The 19,715-nt window shown below is 50.1% G+C and overlaps 1 protein-coding gene across 1 annotated transcript; it reads right to left on the reverse strand.

The window, feature by feature from the left end:
• Positions 1-6,731: 6,731 nt before the first annotated feature.
• On the reverse strand, positions 6,732-12,848 carry TMEM72 (transmembrane protein 72). The gene is made up of 5 exons (XM_009946832.2): positions 12,779-12,848; positions 8,738-8,804; positions 8,234-8,305; positions 7,369-7,508; positions 6,732-7,195 (listed from the first exon to the last, which is right to left on the reverse strand). Exons 1-5 carry the CDS (start codon positions 12,846-12,848, stop codon positions 6,732-6,734), a joined length of 813 nt encoding a protein of 270 aa, XP_009945134.1.
• Positions 12,849-19,715: the final 6,867 nt, after the last annotated feature.

A 19,715-nucleotide genomic window follows, 5' to 3' on the forward strand; every position in this document is an offset into this window, starting at 1 on the left:
CTTGAGTGTGGCTGAGAGAGCAGACAACGTAGAAGAGCTTCTTCAGCTCAGTTTTGTGCACAGTAAAACGTTTTGTGTACTTCTATTTTTTCATGTTATTGAAGGAAGTAATACAGTCTAGTAACACAAAATGTTACCAAAAAAACCCCTTGCTTTTTTACGATGCAAAATTTGTAGCACATCAGCAGGCATCAAGAGCTGGAAACAACACAAAAACTTAACAAGTTAGTTAGGGCTGCCATATAGTCTCTTTTTGCTGGGTGTGTCCCCTGTGCCTGCCGCCTTCTTTCCTTCTATGTGCAATTTGGTAGGTGTTACTTCCCTCTGTAGTGTTGAAAGCCTCATCCAAAACTGCAGCTATAAGTGTGGCTCTCCAGGAAGAGCAAGCATAGGTGCAGTGAGCGGTGCACCAGCTGGGGAGCAGGGTGCCAGCAGGGAGCTGGGGGCTCATAAGCAAGGTAGGGCATCTGAGGGAGTACCAAACCCACTCCTCTTACAGGGGAGTTTTGGAGAGGAAGGCAGTGGAAGAAGAGTTAGGGCAGGGAGGAACTGTGCAATCATGTCACAGTATGTATAATTTTGTTTACCATGGACTGATCAAGATGATATTTCTCTTTAAATAACTCATCTGAATGAGGCCAGCTCTGGGGTGGAAAAGGTTGGGGTGAAGGAGAGGCTGGGCAGAAGGAAGAGGTGAGAGTGGGATGGGGGTTAGTGTTAAGATGCTGTTCACATCTTCCTCCAGTGCTGAGTGAAGTCCCCTTTAGGTACAGGCTGGGATGAGGAGGAGCTGCCAGGAAACATTACTTTTCCCTTTTTTTTCCCTTTTTTCTTTCTTTTTTTTTTTTTTTTTTCCTGTCTGAAATATGGATTCCCCTTTTTAATCTATGATCCAAATACCTGGGTTGGAAAATCAGGTTCCTGATATTTTGTATAGAGCCTCAAAACAAGATTCAGTGAAGTCACATGATGAGTGAATAGCTGCCTAGAATTAGTTTCCTAAAGTTACTTTAATAATTCATTATGATATAACCTAAGTGCAAGCATTTCACCAGTGGTATGCAACCTGACATATGGTGGCTGGAAGACAGATTCCTGCTTTTGCCCACACCATGCCAAGCATATAAGGCAGACGACAGCTCTGAGGAATCCCAGGGAGGTTTGGGATCTGGTTCCTGGTTCCTGTAACTTCCTGCACGGCACAAAATGCAGGAGTCCAGCCAAAACAGAACCTGCATTTCTGGCCCAGCGCATGGGAGAATCTCCTGAATGAAATGGGAGAAAGTGCAGGGCTGAGGAGTGGTAGGGTTGCGGGTGGGTGAGTATGCAGCATTTGGAATCAAGTGGAGACAGGTCCTCTCATGCATGTGGAAAAGATTCAATATTGAATTAGGAAACACCCACGCCACTGATGCCAATACCAGTGTTTGCTGCCAAAATCTTGCACATGCAGATATGAGCAGAGTGTTTCTGATTTTGAGTACTGACACTGCAGAAACTGAACACTCTTCTCTCGAAATGTATCTTATTTTCATAACACTGTTGTTCTATAGGTAAAACATTAATATCCATGTCTCAATCATGGAGCAGTGCTCAGAGAAACTGGGGCCCAAAGTACCTGGGGGGAGCTAGGGAGTTTTTGGAGGGCGACCATCTGAGGACCTGGCATGAGGTGGGAGCACTGTGGTGGGGCAGGTAACATACATGCCTCCAGGGCTATGCAACAACTATTCGTACTAGTGTGCACTGGAGTCAGAGAGGAATTGTAACCGAAGCCTGCACTGAAATCTATTTTTGCCTTCATATAAAACTTAAAATGGAGTAATTGTTTGCAACATACTAATTCACTAAATTGTGATGGAGGCTGTCAAGCAACACTGTAGAGTCTTTCCACTGCACATGTACAGGCAAATTTTTCCTCATGCACAGAAGTCTTTGAAGGAAATTTTGAAGGAAACAATTTCTGCCAGGATTACCTCACACAGTTTTACCTTACACATATATTTCTTTTGGATGATTCATCTTGTTTCCTTTCAGCATGTGAATCCGTAGGAGTTTATAGCTTTATGCACACTAACTCAGTGGATTAATCTCAATGGATTAGCTGTATCATGAATTAACTGTAATGCAAGCAGAAAATATACAGCAGTGTTCATGTAGTGCTGTGTAGACTTACAGTTCAGGCAGCTCAAATTCATGCACTGCACAGTTATTAAAATCAAGTTCTTTCTCTTCTTCTTTTCCCGCAATTACCCTGCATATATGAGACTTTTTCATATACAGACCCCCCAACAGTTCTCTAGAGTATCTCTGGTGCTTTCAATAAGCCCTGGAATGCTCCTCACAGCTAGATGTAGGGAGAGGGGCCAAAAGAGAAGTGCACATTTGAGTGAATCATCTCTGAGCCTTCTGCAGAGTCATCTGACACTCCCTGAGGCTGAATATTTCCTCTGCACTGGGATTTTAAAGAAAGCCTGAGGCTGCATTTCTTTAAGCAGTTGAGCTGCTCTAACAGCCTGCTGCCTCTGAAAGGGGTGTTTTTATTCCTCATCTCCTTCGTTCTGTGGCTGGCCCTTCCTTCCATGAATTTATTTGGCTCGTTACCCAAGAAGATAGCCACCAGTTTTCTTTTTCTTAATTATTCTTCCTCTGGGCTAACAGGCTCTGTATGCTGATGGAGCTAGAAGATAGCACCAGAGGTGTGATGGGTGGTGAGGTGCAGAGTGGGGGATGTACAAATGGACTCCTTGGCAGGGGCAACCTGGGGAGCAGCTCAGCCCCTGTGCTGGGATCACACCTGTCTGGTGCTCTTTGGGGCGCAGCTTGGCTGCCTATGGAGGAGCATCTACTTCCCTGGCACTGGTGCAGACTCTTGGCAGACTCCAGGGTGAGTCAGCCACAGACCTTAACTGAATAGGCAATTAAATACCACAGAAAAGATGAGCAGCTTTTTTGCAGCCTTCATTTCCTAAGCTAGCTACCTGTGGACTTACAGAAGAGCCAGGCCAACACAAGGGAGCAGGTGAGCAAAGCAACCAGACCAGGTCCAGTGCTGTCTCCAGGAAGGCTGAACAACCACCTGTAGCTTTCCCCAGTCTTGCTTCCCAAGGGAAACCTACAACAGACTTTCAAAAGATGAGCCTAAAAACTGAAATACCTAATTCTGCAGACTCTAATGATTGCAAGCCCATTTTATGCATTTCACAGAGCAATGAAATTTGCTTCCCACACACTTCAGAATGCCACAGGTGCTCTCATGACGTTGCTTCTCCCCTTGCTAGCTGTCCCTGCTGTCCCACAGTACAAAGACTGGGGCTGATTCAGTATAGAATTGTATAATGGTTTGGGTTGTGAAGGACCTTAAAGATCGTTTAGTTCCAACCCCCCTGCCATGGACAGCGACACTTTCCACTAGACCAGGTTGCTCAAAGCCCCGCCCAGCCTGGCCTTGAACACTGCCAGGGAGGGGGCAGCCACAACTTCCGTGGGCAACCTGTTCCAGTGTCTCACCACCATCACAGTGAAGAATTCTTCCAGATACCTAGTCTAAATCTAGCCCCTTCAGTTTGAAACCATTGCCCTTGTCCTACCACTTAAATCCTTAATAAAGACGCCCTCTTTCCTTTAAGTCCCTTTTATGTACTGGAAGGCCACTGTAAGGTCTCCCCGAAGCCTTCTCTTCTCTGGGTTGAACAACCCCAACTCTCTCAGCCTGTCCTCATAGGGGAGGTGCTCCAGCCACCTGATTGTCTTTTGTGGGCCTCTTCTGGAACCACTCAAGCAGCTCTGTGTCTTTCTTGTGCTGGGGGCCCCAGGGTTGAACACAGTACTCGAGGTGGGGTCTCATGAGAGTGGACTAGAGGGGGAGAATCACCTTCCTTGACCTGCTGGCCACACTTCTTTTGATGCAGCCCAGAATGTGATTGACCTTCTGGGCTGCGAGCACACATTGCTGGCTCATATGCAGTTTTTCATCCACCAGCGCCCCCAAGTCCTTCTCCTCAGGGCTACTCTCAATCCACTCATTGCCCAGCCTGTATCTGTGCTTGGGATTGCCCCGACCCAGGTGCAGGACCTCACACTTGGCCTTATTGAACTTCATGATGTTGGCCTGGGCCCACCTATCCAGCCTGTCAAGGTCCCTCTTTATGGCCTCCTTTCCCTCCGCCATGCTGACCATACCACACAGCTTGGTGTCATTGGGAAACCTGCTGAGGGTGCAGCAACCCTGCTGTCCATGTTGCTGACAAAGATGTTAAATGTGTCAGTCCCAATACTGACCCTTGAGGAACACCATTTGTCACTGTTCTCCATTTGGATGTCACACTGTTGATCACAACTCTTTGAGTGCGACCATCCAGCCAATTCCTGATCCGCTGAGTGGTCCATCCATCAAAGGGCTGAAGATGAAATTTGTCACAGAGCAGCTGTCCCTACCCAGGCTGCCCTGGAGCTTTGCTCAGGGCTAGAGAGGAAGCTGCAGAAATGTTGTCTTTCTTTTGTCAGCAGATTGCTTGATCTATTGGGAGCAGTGCCTTTCCAACAAACCTTATCTCTGTGTGTAATAAGTTGTGCAATGTTCAAAGAAGAGTCTTGGATGATGCAGAAAGGTGAGTTTGCTAATGAGAGTGGGTCTAATTGCAGAGCAGATGTGTGATCTGGGGAGCCAGCTCTGAGCACAGCCTTTTGGGGCAGCGTTGGCAAGGGTGGGTACCCTGTTAGCATAACTGGGTTGGGACCTTTATTGGTGCAGGTATGCTGTTTGGTCACCAACTTCAGAGGAAAACAGCTTTATTTTTATTTTTTAATGTGATGAATATAGTAGCTTGAGGGTGGAGCTGCGATTGGATCCTAGGCTTGCTGCTATCAGTTGTGCAGCATCAGGCTGTAAACAGGCACAATTTTCTGAGGACACTTTTGCAGGTGCAAAACCTCCTAAAGGCAGATTTGTACATGACTCTTCCCCAGCACGCAATTGTGGGGTGGAGGATTAATTTGTGCAGCCAGAAGGAGGAAGTCTGTAATCCATGTATCATGTTTGGAACAGATTGATACGAACTATCATTTTAAATGTTGGTGATGCAACAAATGCTTTCTGTTTATGTCTGATTGTAGGAATGACAAGTATGTGCATTCATTCATAAGCTGCTCTTGGGGATAGTTTCATTATCAAACACAGGCAGTCACATACGATGAGTAACCTTCCCCATCCATCTCCTAAATTAGGAGTCACTTAAAAAGAGTTTATTAAAAAGTAGCACTGGGTTCTTATCTCAATTGCTTTCTGATTTTTGAACGCTTACACTTTACATTTTCACGCTTCACTTCAAGCTACATTGCTTTCCTAAACGAACATGGTGATTGAGACTCAGAGAGCTGAGATTTTAAAAAGAAGAAATCATGTATTTCCAAGAAAAAGAGCCAGCCCCACTGACTTATAAATAGTCTAGCAGGTCTCCTTACAACCACCTCACCACAACACTTTGTGTGTCTGGGCCTAGAGCAGTTACAACTCTTCATGTCAGCAATGGTGACAGTGTGACCTCATGACCCATGTCTGAGAAAACCCAGCCACCTGAGTTCTTTCCCATGTGCAGCCAAAAGAGTTACCTGACGCTGATGAGAGGGTCTTGGTGATGGTATCTGCAGGCACAGATGGCATTTGCCATCTGGAAGCAGAAAGTCTTAGTCCTTAGGTGGGATAGAGCCAAGCCCATGAGTTGCGCAGGAGAGAAATGCCTGATTATAGGTGAACGGTCCTCAAAGTGCAGAAAATATGGTAGGATTAAGCCAGAGGTGAAGGGTTCAGGGATGAGCTGACATGGAGGAGACTGGTGGGAGAGCGCTGTAAATTTTTTTATTGCCTTTGCCCTCTGTGGCCCATAATTAACATACAACAGGAGTTATACACAGACTGCTGTGCTAGCACAGTGCTGAATCTCACAACCTGAGCTTCCACATCATCCGAAGGCTCTTCTAACTCAAGAGGGCTCTCTGGGCAAGGGACACCAGGAAGCCCCAGAGTCCTCCCCGATCCTGTGTAGGTGTCGCCAGGGCCAGAGGTGATTTTCCTACTGGGCTCAGAGTGTGTCTCAGGGGAGGACACTCAGGGGGTGCTAGCCCCAGAGGTATGCTTCATGTCAGCCCACCTCTGAAATGATGTTTTGGATGCCGTGGGGCTGCGGCAGCTGGTGCTGATGCTGTGAGGGAACATGTGGCCTATGGTGCCCTGTGCAGAATGTGTCCCAGGCCTGAGCTCTTCAATGTGCAGCAAAGACAGGAGGGAGACAACTGACCACAGCAGAGGCTGCTCTAGGGGCATGGTGGTCTCCCCTCCTCCTGCCTGCTGCTGCCTCATGGGAGGCACATGCTATGGCTGTGATGTTAGGCAGGAGCAGATGCTGTGAAGTGTAGTGCCATAATAGAGGGGTGACCCACACGTGAGGCCATGGGAGCAGAAACCTTACTGTCCTGGCACTACCCTGGATGAACCACCGCCTGTCCCCTGGGCACAGAGCTACAGGGGCTGGGGACTGCCACTGACCCTATCACAAGGTGTGGGACCATGTAGTGTGGGCAGCCCCTTGAAGAGGGAGTGACACAGTTGTCACCCTGGAGGCAGGGAGGGCAAGGAGGGCCACCTCTTGGGACCCTTTGGCTGCTGGAGAGGCAGGGAGAGATGCCAGTGCCAGGGGTAGCAGGTCTGTCCCATCCTCATCCCTGCTGAGGGCTCAAAAGAGGCCTGTGGAGCCGAGGGGAGCGAGGATGACAGGGGCATCAGGTGGGGTGAGGATGGGTGTTGTGTCCGATGTGGTCTCTTCAGTCTCACTCTCCACATCCTCCAAGCTCTCACTGACAGAGGGGATGATCTGCACCACCTTCTCCTGGAAGTGCACTTGCTTGCGTGGGGCTGGTGGGGCTGCTGGTTGGGCAGGAGCTGCTGGGGTTGGGTTCCTGTCCTTGCTACCCTTCAGGATGCTCTTCATGTGGCCCAGCAGTGAGTGGTGCTGCTCTCTCTGGGCCCCATGGAAGGTGTAGGTCTGTTCAGTGTCACCAGCGACAGTTGGGGCTGCTGCGGTGGCTGAAGGGTCCACATACTGGCCTGCCTGCGGATGAGTCTCTTCCTTGTGTGCTGGGATCTTCCTCCTCTTGCTCAGCAGGAAGTAGGCCAGGGCAGTGAGCACTAGCATGGACCCTGGGGAGAAGGCCATGTTGTCTGAGAGCTGGAGCAAGGCAAAGACCTCACCAAGCAGTGCTTGGTCTAGCTAGCTCAGTACCATCTGCGACCAGTCCAGCACCCCGCACATCCCCACCCTCTCTGGCCCTCTTCCGTCTGCACTACTCCCCACCCCAGCATGGGCTCCTCACCAGGGATGGTGACGTGCCAGACGAGGATGGGATGCAGAAAGCAAGCCACTGAGAGGAGTGTGTACCCCAGGAATTTCTGGAAGCTCCCTGGGCGTCTAGCTCGCTTCCAGCAGGCCTGTGCCAGGGAGTCAGGCTCATACCTGGGGAGAGAAACAGAGGTCTTTGTGGGATGGAGCCCCAAGCACATGGCAAGAAGTTTTGGACCTAACTATCACCCATCTAGATGTGCAGATCCTCACTCTGATTTTCCAGGAAACCGGTGTGTTAGTCAAGGAAGGTAAGCAAAGCTTGAGCCTCTCCCATGGGGCTACATCTGCTAGAGGTCAGCATCTCAGGCCATCTCTCCTTGGTGTGTTTGCCCACTTGGCCACTAGTCGAGTGCCTATTAGCTGGAATAAGCTGTTGCCTTAAACTATCAGGGCTTTTGAGTTTATGCTAAAAGACAGCAGAAGTGCTCAGCCTCTGAGAGGTATGTAAGGATTTCCTACATTTTAACATAAACTTCTGTGCTGTCTCTGGGAGGGAGCTGCAGCTCACCCTGGGGATCTTGGTCTTGGGAACTTGGTCTTCCCTCAACCTTGGTCCCTTGGAGGCCAGTGTACTGTGTGCTAAGCAGATGCTGCAGACCAGGGTTTGTCGTGCTGATACTCAGCAATTATTGCACAAGCTTGGGTTAAAACATAGGTTTAATTGCCTGTGGACATGGTCCCGCTTACCTCCCCCCTGCCTGAGTGCACTTGCAATGGCATTAGGGGCAGGACCTTTAGTCCGGCACTTGCAGCTTAGCTAGGTGTTGCATGTAAGGGGCAAGTTGCCTTAGGGAGGTCCCACCAAGGCTGGAGAAGACTGGACAGGGTCTACTCACGTGAAGCACATCTCCAGGAACAAACAGATAAAGAAGAAGCCTTCACAGACAGTAACTGCAACCCCTGAAAAACTGAAAGGTGGAGCTGTCAGGGGGGCAGGGCTGGGCTTGAGTGTGCTCTCCAGGTGGCAGAAGGGACTTAGAAGACCAGGATTTACTATTCAGTTCATAACAGAGTCTGTGTGCTGGGGTCTGAACACCCTCTGCTTGGCTGGTTAGTGGAGCAGAGCTCAAAGCCCTTCTGTCCCCAGGGGGTCAACTTGCAGCCAAGCCAGTGTCAGTGCTGGCCTGCCTGATTCTCAAATAACATGGGTGATGCAGTAGCATCACTTTCTCTAACAGAAATAGCTTACTTTTCTGAAACCTAAATATGGAGATCTGAATTCCCCAAAGCCTTGGACACTGCTCCCTGCTGCGGTTGCAGTCTAGTGTGGTGCTATGTATGGTGGAGGGGCTGAATGTGTCACCCCCATCAGCTCTGATTTCAAGGGCAAAAATACTCACAGCAGATAGAAAGCCAGGCTTTTGAACTGTCCTCGCTGCAGAGTTTCTACACCCACACCGATCAGCACTAGAAAGAGAAGGTAGGAAAGATGCTGACTGAAGGGTTCATTCCCGACTCTCTGGTGCCCTACCAGCTCCCAGGATTGATGCCCTGGTTTCCCCAGGGGCTGGTGAGGCTGCTCCTCCCATGCTGTGCAGCACGTTAGGATTGCCAGCACCAGTGGTTCATGCTGACACACCAACCCAGGGCTGTCAGAGCTGAATGCTGACATTGACATACAGCCCAGAAACCCATCCCAGCTGCATGCCTATCACGACAGACTGGTCACTGCGTGGGCTGAGGAGAGGTGCTCTGGGGATACCAGTTGACCTTGGGCAGCTGAAGAAGATGAGCAGCAGTGTGCTGTGTCCCTTCCATCCTCCTGCCACACCACTCCATCATGGCTGCTACAGGCACTTCCATCCCACTGCCCCATCCACCTCTGCCCCCTCCCAGTCTGGGGATCTCTCTGTCCAGGTACCCCCAGTGACTGCCAGCTTCACTCCCCTGCCCTCCCTTCTTGCCCAGGCCTTCTGCACCCAATACACAGCTTCAGGGCAGCAGCAGGACAGGAAACCATGCCAGCTGCCTTCAGAAAGGGCCGTAGCCATGGCATCAAATTCCTTTTCTAGCCAAACAGAAAAACATATAACGGGAGTAGGCAGATTAAAAACAGCGAATGAACATCCCCTCAGTGCCCCGGCCAGCACAGCACACTGGGAAGTCAGTTTAAGAGGGATTAAGAGTATTAGCGAGGCTAAAACCTTCCTCGGACTGGCCGCTGGGGGCCAATAGCTTCAGGGGATGAAAAATTTCCTTCAATATCCTTCAATTCCCCACAAGACTATTTCCAAAATGGAGCAGAAACAAAGTGCCTCGCACCAGCTGCAGCAAGTTAATCAGTTTGTGACCGGCCAGTCACAGTGCACAAGTGCCAGCGGCGTAGAGCTGAGTGAAGCCCAGGTCCCATGGCCAGGGCATCACTCTAGGCACTCACTGCACTCCTGTCTTCACTTGATGTCTCCACGTCTCACCGAGCAGTCCCTGCCCAGCCACTGGTGCTCAGGAAGTTCACTCAGGTCCTGCTCAATCCATGCTGGCCAAGGCCTGAGGTGCCAATTAGGTTCATTTATCTGAGCTGTGGTTTGCTCCAGCCGGAGAAGAGTACTGGACTCCCAAACATGCAGGCAGGCCAGTGTCCATCAAGCCTGTGAGGTGGATCAATGCTGAGGGTCTGTGCCTGAGCACACAGCTCTCCTGTCCTGGCTGAGCAAAGTCCCGCTGGGGTGCTGTGGTCTTGTTTTTGTTCCCTGTGTCACCTGCAGCTGCTGGTCCCTGTCAGCCAGGGGAACGCATGGGGCCAACATGCCACCATCTTCCATGGAAGCTGTCTCTCCAGCCCCAAGCAGAGGCATGGGGAAATCAGTCTCATCAGAGGGCTGTGAAGCTGTGTGAGCTGTGTAATCCTACATGCAAAGTACTGTTCTTTGCTATCTCATGACTGAGAACCCTTCTTTATAACCTTCCCTACAAATGTGGAGTTCATTTGTTCATTCATTCATTCCCTGCAGATGAATGCAGAATTCAAGAGCTCAGCTGTTATGCTTGAGTCTCTGCTCTGGATGGAGAGGTTTCCTCATTTTTCACAGCTTCTGCTTTATCCACAAAGCTGTTTGGATGAAGAATCTGCAAGAAGCAAAGGGTTGTTTCCGTGGTGTTTGTTTGGAGTAGTTGCTGCCTTGATTTGGAGCTTATCCAAACCATGTGGCTAAAGGCACATGATTAGGAATTAAATGGTTGAAAGCATGAGAATTAAGAAATAAGTAAGGACTCTCTCCTAGATGCAGAAATCACAAGGTCTAAAATCTCTGCACTACAGACATGCCCCAAACACTGCAGTGAACCGCAGAGCTGTTTGACCACTCTTCGCTAACTCGCCATGAGGATCTGCCAACAGCAGAGCTGTCTGATTTCTCATACACAAGAAGCCCTGTAGCCCCACCATTGCAGACAGCCATTCCACTTCAAGATCCTGGGGGAAGGGGAGATTTATATTGTGTGGGTAACCTCCTGTATTTGCAAGCAGCTTATGAAGCTGGCCAAGCTCTCTCAGAATCAATTAGTGAGGCTGATGCACTCTCCTCTCCTTTTCATATTCCTTTTTTTCCCCAACAAAACCCATGGGATTCTCTTCTGCATGGTTTCCATTTCATGCAAAAACCTCACACACCTCATCAGGCACTAAACACTGCATCAAGCTGTTTTCTTACTCCACTGAGACACATAGAAGAATAAAACACAGTCATCTTCCATTCTTCATTGGCCTTTTGGGAAAGTCAGGTGATACTGGGAATGCATCAGAGCTATGGAAAAGTACGGAGATCAGTAGTGCAGCTGTCTACCCTCTGTGATGCTCAGCAGAGAGACAACTGCACTGCTCATTTCAAGAACTACAGAAAGAGGTGCAGATGATGCAAAATGTTTAAAAGAAAACAAGCAGGAGAGAGAGATTATATTCCACTAAGACACTTCCAAATTGTAAGCTACTTTTAATTTTGCTGTTCTAGCTTTAGTTTTCCCATGGCAAAAAGCTCGTCTTTTCTCCCAGGAAGGTCTCTATGACTTTCCTTGGAGCTTTAAGAGAGAGTAAGACCAGCATGGGGCTCATGTAGGCCTGAGGGGAATGGGGATGAAGGAAGGAAGAGATTTGCATTTGCTAGTTAAGGCTGTGTCCCAGCTCCTATCTGTTGCAGTCTCATCATGATGTGCACTTATTTACTGGGAGTTTGTATAAACTCAAGAGACTCCAGTCTCTGCCTGTTATCAGTCATTTAAAGCACATTCCAAAGCACAGCCTCCAGCATCCCAGCTGGGCTTTGGGTGTCCTTGGGGACCTGTTGGAGCTTCAGCTGACCTGTGTGCTTTCTACTTTGCCCCTGACTTGAGCAAAGTGTCTCTCATGGCTGTCTGCAGCTGATAAACAACATGCGAAAGCCTGCTGTGACCTACACTGCAGTGTCTGAATCTGAAATTGCTGGGGGTCTGACAGGGGAACCACAGATACCACCTCAACTCACCTCTCACCAGGAACCTCTAGTTCATACCTCCAGCCTTTAGGCAAATCAGTCACTTTGATCTCTGCTTTACTGATGTGGAAACAGAGACAGAGAGTGCTGTCCTGTCCCGTAACAGCGAGTCAGCCACAGTGCCAGAGTGAGTCCCTGAGCCCTCTGCATTAGTTGTTTTCCCATGTCCCATCCAGGGATGCCCCATGTGGTGGTTATTCATCACAGTTCAGTCCTTCCAGGTGAGATGCTATGCCTAAGAAATTTGGCTCAAAATAACTGCATTTCACTTGAAATGAAGCGCTTTAACGTGTAACCAAACCCAGAGGACACAGGTCCCAAGCAGCCCCTGCAGGATGCAACTAAGTGGGTGAATTTATGATGTTTGTACTGCAGCTATAAGCTGGACTGCTTCCTGAGCCTGCTCCCTGACAGGTTGCTAGAGAGCAGAGCAGCGCTTTGGCAGTAAATGTACCTTGATGGCTGGGACCTCTCCATCCTGCCTAGCACAGGACATCTCACTGCACACAGTACCAGGAGCTCTTCCTTCATTTTCACATCCCGCAGAGCAGCCTGGCAGCCATGAGTATTTTGCTTTTCAGTCTCATTCACATCTTGCCTGTGCCCACGTGTGTTTCACAAGCATATAATTTAATTTTCTTTTCTGTTTGTGCTTTAGCTAGTCCCCTGCCACACTGAGTGCTGGCTATTCCTTTCTGATACCTCACTGTGTGTCCCACAGCATTTGGAAAGAGCCTGGCCAGGCATCCAGCATGCTCCCTCCCTGGGTCCCAAAGCAAAAGTGAGCAAGTTTCCTTGTCCCCATCATAGGATGGGGCAATGGCTGCACCTGGCCAAAGGCAGGGAGATAGTTCAGGGACCCTGATACCCACTCAGTGCCTTTTACTGCCAAAGAAATAGAGAGCTCAGTCTTACCTGCTGCGGTGGAGATGCCCAGCAATCGACAGGTGTACTCCAGGGCTCTCCAAAACTCATTGTGCCGCATGATAATGAGATGAAGATGGTGGTGCCGAACAGGCAGAAGCTCCTCTTCAGAGCTCCCACCTCACACGTAGCCCAGCAGCTCCCAGCTGCAGTCAGAGTCTCCCACACCCAGGACCAAGTGACCTTCCTGAAGGAAAGGGCAGTGCCTGCAGGACTGGCCACCTCCACCGGGGCCTCCCAGGGGAGGGTGGTCGAAGAGCAAGCTGCCACCACAGGGAACCGGTCAGCACTGCTTCCCACTGCTCCTGCGGGGGCTGCAGAGACTTGGCCTTTTCCTGCTTGCTTGCTGCTTGCTTGGTTGCCTGTCCAGCAGTGACTAATGATTGGTAAGGGGGGAGCGTGGCTTTGGGAGCATTTGCACCCAGGGTGCACAGCCTTTTCTGCTCCCGAGGAGGAGGCTCTGGAAGCCCAAGCTGATTAAATGCATGTGAAGTCATTAGAGCTGTGCAGCTCCCGGCAGGTTAACCATTTGTGAGGACAGCGATGTTTGCTCTTGGTGAGAGAGTGGCATGTTTCTGGCATGTCACGAGGCTCCCAGGGCATCCCAGCCCTGCTGCCTGCGGCAGCTGAGCCCCCCACCACGGCTGCTGCTCATCATGCAGGTTTTGCCAGGCTCTGATTAGTATGGCTTGGGTAATGTCTGGGCTGATGTGCAACCACAGGAACAAGGAGATGAGATCTATTCCCAAAGGTCCCACAGACCCAAGCCGATTAGAGCAGGCAGATGTGTATTTCTCTTCTTAGGAACTGCAGTGAAACCTATTTTTGTGTTGTAGTCACCAGAGCCATTTGAGCGGCACCAGGGTTGCACAAGTGTCCTGACCTGTGGAGTGGGTGCATAGGCACTCTGATCTCTTTGTATTGGATTTGGTAGACAGCTTGAGGGTCCTTGGCTTGTCTCTGCAGGACACACCACCTCTGGAGAGGGGCAGCCATAGGTATGTCTGAAAGCCAAGATGGGACAACACTGGTCTGCTCTGGATCCCAGTCCCACATTCCTCTGTGTTTGAACATGGTGCACTTCACTGGTGGTCATCGATTCGATCCCCCTCTGCTGCTGCCCAGGGAAGACATGGTGTTGGCAGCAGCATCTGGTCATTGCAGTCCCAGCAGGAGGGGCATGTGAGCCACAGCACAGCCCCAGTGGGCAGCACGGGTGCCTGGTGCCTGCGGGGCCGTGGGTTCACAGGTCAGTGAGCTCACCTTGTGCCGTGGCCAGCGTTGGGCGAGCCACTGCAGCCCCTGCCCCTCGCTGCGCTTGCTGCGAAGCCGGCAGCAGTGTGGGCAGGGGACTGGGTGAATCACGCTCAGCTCATGCACAGTCAGCCCTGCAGGGAGAGGGCAGCTGGCTGAGCCTTTCTCCCATGATCTCTTCTCATCTGCCCGAGACCACAAAACTGAGCCCAGCCAGTATGTGTTGCAGTGATGTGTAGAGGCAGGGGTAGAGATGACTTGGTCCAAGGGCACAGCAACAGCTTTTGTTTCACAGAACCTTATTCTCTATTTCAAGCTGGGATTTTCCCAGGACAGCCAAATACCTGAGCTCATGAAATGGGTCCTTAATTCCTGTAAATAACTGCAGATAGCATTTTTCTGAACACTTAAATGGTGGTGGGTGGCAGGGATTTTGCAAGAGGGAAAGCTGACAAGGTTTGGGGGCATAGCACACTTTCCATGTGAAAAAATGAAAAGCCCACTGGAGAAGGGCTTGCAGAGCACCCTGAGGGGCAGTGCTGAATAGTGCAGACCCAAAATGTGTCTTTGCCTTGCAGCACTGGCACTGCCTTTGGATGTTCCCATTTCCTCTTGTCCTCTTGCATCACCCCGGGTGTTTGAAGGAACTACAGGTTTTCCACAACTGACGACTCAGTGATGTGCTGAAACTTCCTTTTCAAGAGAGACACAAAGAGGAAAACAGAGGCACACCAGTGCAGAAGGTCACACGAAGACTGAGGAAAAGCCCAGCTGGGGCACCCTGCCACCCTGCCAGCTGCGGCTGGGCACCGCCTGGGTGATCCCACTGCCCTCTCATGGTGCATCACTGCAGGCTCCAGGAGTGCCCTCCGCTTACAGAAATCACCAAACCATCTTAAGTGCGTCATGAGTCTGCATGGTTTTTTTCCTTGCTGCCTTTTTTCTTTTTTTAACATTGATATATTAAATTTCAGGTGTTTCTCTACAAACATGAAAGCTAGAAAACTACTTGAAGAGCAAATATATGAAAGGAAGATGTAAGAGTCTTTCAGAATCCCTTAAAGCCACAAGCTTAGGCTTGAAGAAAAGCAGCAAACACCACAGTGCAGTCCTGAACTCTGTCAGCACCCACCCTTCAGCAGCACCCAACACCTTGCAGTGCAGCAAGCTCCTGTCTTCTCTCATGGTGGGGTTCCCCATTGCCAACAGCAGCGCACTGGGCTGTTACTCTGGAGCTCTTACTAAACTGCACTGAGATCTCACCCAGAAACTAAATGACTTTGTCTAAGTGCCCTTGACAGCAATGTTTTCTTTCTGAAAAGCAACAAGCCCCAGGGTTTAAAATAAATGCAAATTTATGGGGGGTGGTGATGGAGGAACAGAATCTATCTGGGAAAGGCAAATTAATACGTTAACAATTTAAACCTTCCATCTCCTTCCCATGTTTGCTTAGCTACTGCCCAGTCTCCATCCTCTGCGTAGCTCTACATCAGCATTCCTGAGGTTTCTACTCCCCCACCTGGGGACACCCTTAGCGGGGGGTAACTTGGGGTCTCCACTTGCTGTTCATCAGTGCACTAGTGCTTCTCTCACTCCAGTGCCCAGGAAGGGAGCATGGGGTGAGCAGGACAGGTATCCTCAAACTTGCTTTGTTCTCCTTTAGCAACTCCTTTGTTCCATTTAGGAATTTTTGGCTAGTGCTCCTACAAAGCAACCTCACATGAACCTGATTTTTCTTGGTAGAGGGGTCCCTTCTCATTCTGCCTCTGTTCAAGTGGGGAGATGACACCCTCAATGAATCTGTGAGCTATTTGAGTGTGTTTTGGTGAGGTTTTTAGGAATGAGTTTATGCAGTTGGAAGAGGACTGAAAACTTACGACATTAGAGGGGTTTAATAGTCTGTAACCAACACTGCAAAGCCTATGCACCAGCACAGTCTGTTCTGGGACACATAATAGGAGTGGTCCCCACTGCACTTTAAGCCACTTCTCTTGCATAGAGATTTGCCATTTGCACTTTGGCTGCCAGCCAGGATTCACATTTACAGGCTGCTTCCAGTCATATATGGGTTGATTTGAGAAGATTTTATTTCAGTGTTAGGGTTTCATGGTGGTGTTAGTCCTGATCTTCATCCCTCCCTACTCACATTTTACTCTAGTCATTTTACTGTGGCATGGCCACTGTGACTATTCTGTGACCAGTGGCACAGCACAGCATTTGTGCTGAGCAGCCACCCTTGGAAGGCTGCGAGGGAGAAGCACACACCTCATGCCTTGCCTCTGTGAAATGATGATACTGCAAGAGTGCTGCGGTGAGCAGAGATTCCCGTCATGGGGTGTAGGGCACCACAAGCTTTGGCAAAAATCTATGGGAACATGCTTGACTTATTCAGCTATTCTCACTCCCTGCCCATCATGTAAAAACAGTTCTCAAACTGCTTTGCACAAAGCTCTAGAAATTTGTTTCTGCTATTTCCCCTGCGTCCTTTCTCTAAGCCCTCAGCTATAACCACCATGTCGAGCAGCCTTCCTTGGCAGCCTTAGTCCCCTCCCTGAGCTGTAGCAGCAGAGGTGGGATCTCCTTCCACCAACGTGCTCATCTGAGACAGACTGACACCAATGCTCTCCCTTGGCCACCAAAGGACAGGCAGCCAGCAGGCAACTGCCCAGAGCCTTTGCAGAGGTGCCATGTGCTGCCTCCCTGTACCCGCCTTCCACCAGGTCACCTGTCATGAAGAGGAAACAGATTTTCATGAGAACCAGCTCATGGTAGATGGACCCAGTTGATTGGAAGCACCAATGAATTGCAGCTGTGTTTTCACTGGGTACAAACATCTCCTTGCATTCAGCATGAGTTTTGCTCTGCCTTGTATCACTAGTGGTCCACAGTGTTCCAAACCAATCTGAAAGAACTGAGAGCATCCTGAGGTGAGTTTGGCAGACCTCCCTCCCCTCCTGGGGCAGCGACAACACATGATGCTAGGGAGCCTGAAGCTACATAAACAACAGAGCTGGAGAGTAAATTGTAAGTGTGCCCCCTCTTCCTTTGGTGTAGCCCCTAAATCATGCCCTCTGAAGTCTTGAAACCTGGGGCAGTGCTGCAAGGCGTTCTGGGGATGCCCGGCAGGGGACAGCAGGATCCCACCGCTGCACTTACAGCCCAGCTGCTCCCTGCAAAAGGCAGGCTGTAGCCAGCCCTCTGCAAGGCGGTGGTGAAAGTTTTACTGTCTGAACAAGAAGAGCATGATAGACACCACATGGATCTAAAGGGGGCTGGGGAGAGCTCAGAGCCACAGTGAACACGAATCAATAACTGGCCTGTTTTGCTTTATGCTCTGCGATCAAAGGGTGTCTGACATGCTGCTGAACACTCGCCCGCTCCTCTGGGAATTTCCCACCCCACCAGGGATGGGGTCAAGGCTCAGCGTTATACTGCCCTGATTGTCCTGCATCAGGACAGCCAGACCCAGAGGCTGAGCCAGCAGAGACAGTAAGCTGGAGGGGCTGGTGAAGGGCTTTTGTGCTCACAGCCTCTCCTGGGGACCTTCTCGCTGCTGGCACGGAGGAAGAGGCACTGCCTTATGCCTGGTGATGGTCGGCGGGTGAGCTCTCATCCAGGTGTCTGGCATTAATAAAGCCCATCACACTGTTGTGCAGGATGGCATGGGGGTGCTGCCAGGGGAAGAGAACAGAGGTTGGTGCCTCTGTGGCACAGGCAATCATAGGCAGAAACTGGATGTAGTACATCTAATGTGCTTGTGGGGATCTCGCTGACCTCCAAAGCACCTGATACGAGGTGGAGGAGGGCCAATGGTCTAAGTAGATTGTGCCTCTGACTTGCTGGTGACTGCTACTCCCTGTGAAACCTGCAAGCCTCCTCACTCAGAAGGGGACCTCCCAGCATGTCAGCATAAACTTCCCTTCTATTTGGTCACCTGTTTAACAGCAACTTCGCACGCTTCCCTGTAGAAGCGTGTGTGAGAGGCTCCCGTTTGGCCATCCCCCAGTGCTCTACTCAGGACAGATGGGATCAATCCCCATACCAGTGCCACCCTGTTCACCAAGACTGGGTGGGCTGGGCACTGTGCTGAGCTTGTGGTATTTTACATTGTACTTTGCAGACAGACGTGTGATCAGGATGTATGTGTGTGTGTGTACATATTTATGTACTGAAAACCCATGCGTATGTCTTAAACCAAGCTGTAATAACAAGAACTATCAAAAGCAGATCTATTTACTATGCATCCAATCTCCAATTCAATAGCAGGGCTCCCAGAGGTTGGTGCCCAGGTCCCAGAACCATGTGATTATGCAAGACTTTCCATGAAAACTTGTTTCTAGCTCACAAAATCGCAGAGAAAACCTGCAAAGAGTGACTCAAAACCCAGAGAAAAGAAAAATTTACAAGTGATAAAATCTTTGTTTGCTATTATTAGTAGTATTACTTCTAATAACATGATTTAAACTCATGACCTTTAGGGGATGACAGTAAAACTAAACCAAGAATGCTGCAGTGGAACAAGGGAGAGGAGATATCAGGAGAGCTGAGACTAAGTTCAAGGCACTAAGTCCAAGGCTAAGCCCCAAGGAAATGGATGCCACTTCTCACATGCTTATGAAGTTTCTTTGCTGACAGCAGAGTGTGAGTGGTTAGGAGGGCTGAGACAGGAGTAGGGCTGGGAGCTTCAAAGTGCTGTGGAGGCAGCAAAGCCCTGGCAGGGACAGGGGTGCTTCCCCAAATTAACGAAGGGGAGGGGATGCCAGCTGGCAGGATGCACAAAATGCCTGTCCAGGGAACTGCCAGGGACCTGGCTGCTCCTGCCACCAGGGATGTGCCTGGTGCACCAAGCAGTGGGCTGTTCTGAATTGCAGGCATGAGCGCTCTCCAGTGTGACTGTCTCTGCTGTGCTGAGGGGCAACACAACAAAGGATCTGGTCTCTAGGGTTTGCTCAGTCCTTGCCTCCGCTGAGAGGGAGTGGGGCGAAAGGGAAGCCTCAGCGTGATGGGGTTGCTGTGGCACACCCAGGGCAGAGGGAGCAGAGCTCAGTGCTGGGCTTGGTGGTGGGGACTTGGGGGCCTTGTTCCTTTTCTTTGGGAATCTCTGGTCTTCAGGAGCCTGGTCTTGACTCTTACATGGATGATAGGATAACCTGACTTGGCACGTAAAGAGGGAAGGAAAACAAGAAGGGAGCTGTGTGTGTGATCTTGAGGCATGGCTATGCCCTGCACAAGTCCCTGCGTGTCCTCTATACACCCACTGCCCTCAGTTCCCATCCTTTCTTGCGGAAGTGTGGGCTTGGTCAGACTCCCTTGCTGTAACCTGCTCCCATACGATGGCTGCAGGGACTCCAGACACGTTCAAAGATGGAATGACGTGTCACATAGACCATCCATGTTTCCCACACATGCAGGAACACCCCACCATGAAGCAATAAGCCTGCTGCAGGACTTGGAGACTCATCATGCTGTAGCTGGAATCAGTGACTCTCAGTGGTCTGCCACACTAAAAATACATCCATCTCCTTCTTCCACAGAGTCTGCACATCTGGGCCAAAGTCTAAAACACTCCCAGAGTATACTGAGTTTGATGTGACAAAGCCCTCCTAGAAGGAAGATATGTTGATTAGTATTGTCTAAGAGGCAGCTAGAAGTGATCAGTAAGGCAGATACGGGC

Source organism: Leptosomus discolor, chromosome 6 (genome assembly GCF_034619465.1).
Source record: "Leptosomus discolor isolate bLepDis1 chromosome 6, bLepDis1.hap2, whole genome shotgun sequence".
NCBI lineage: Eukaryota > Metazoa > Chordata > Aves > Leptosomiformes > Leptosomidae > Leptosomus > Leptosomus discolor.

What these genes read in the sequence shown, in the direction of transcription:
- TMEM72 (XM_009946832.2), bottom strand. Translation starts at nt 12,848, where the DNA reads ATGCGGCACAATGAGTTTTGGAGAGCCCTGGAGTACACCTGTCGATTG. An exon ending in AGCCTGGCTTTCTATCTGCT is followed by an intron (nt 8,306 to 8,737) that starts GTGAGTATTTTT and finishes TCCACCTTTCAG; the next exon opens with TTTTTCAGGGGTTGCAGTTA. An exon ending in TTCCTGGAGATGTGCTTCAC is followed by an intron (nt 7,509 to 8,233) that starts GTGAGTAGACCC and finishes TTCTCTCCCCAG; the next exon opens with GTATGAGCCTGACTCCCTGG.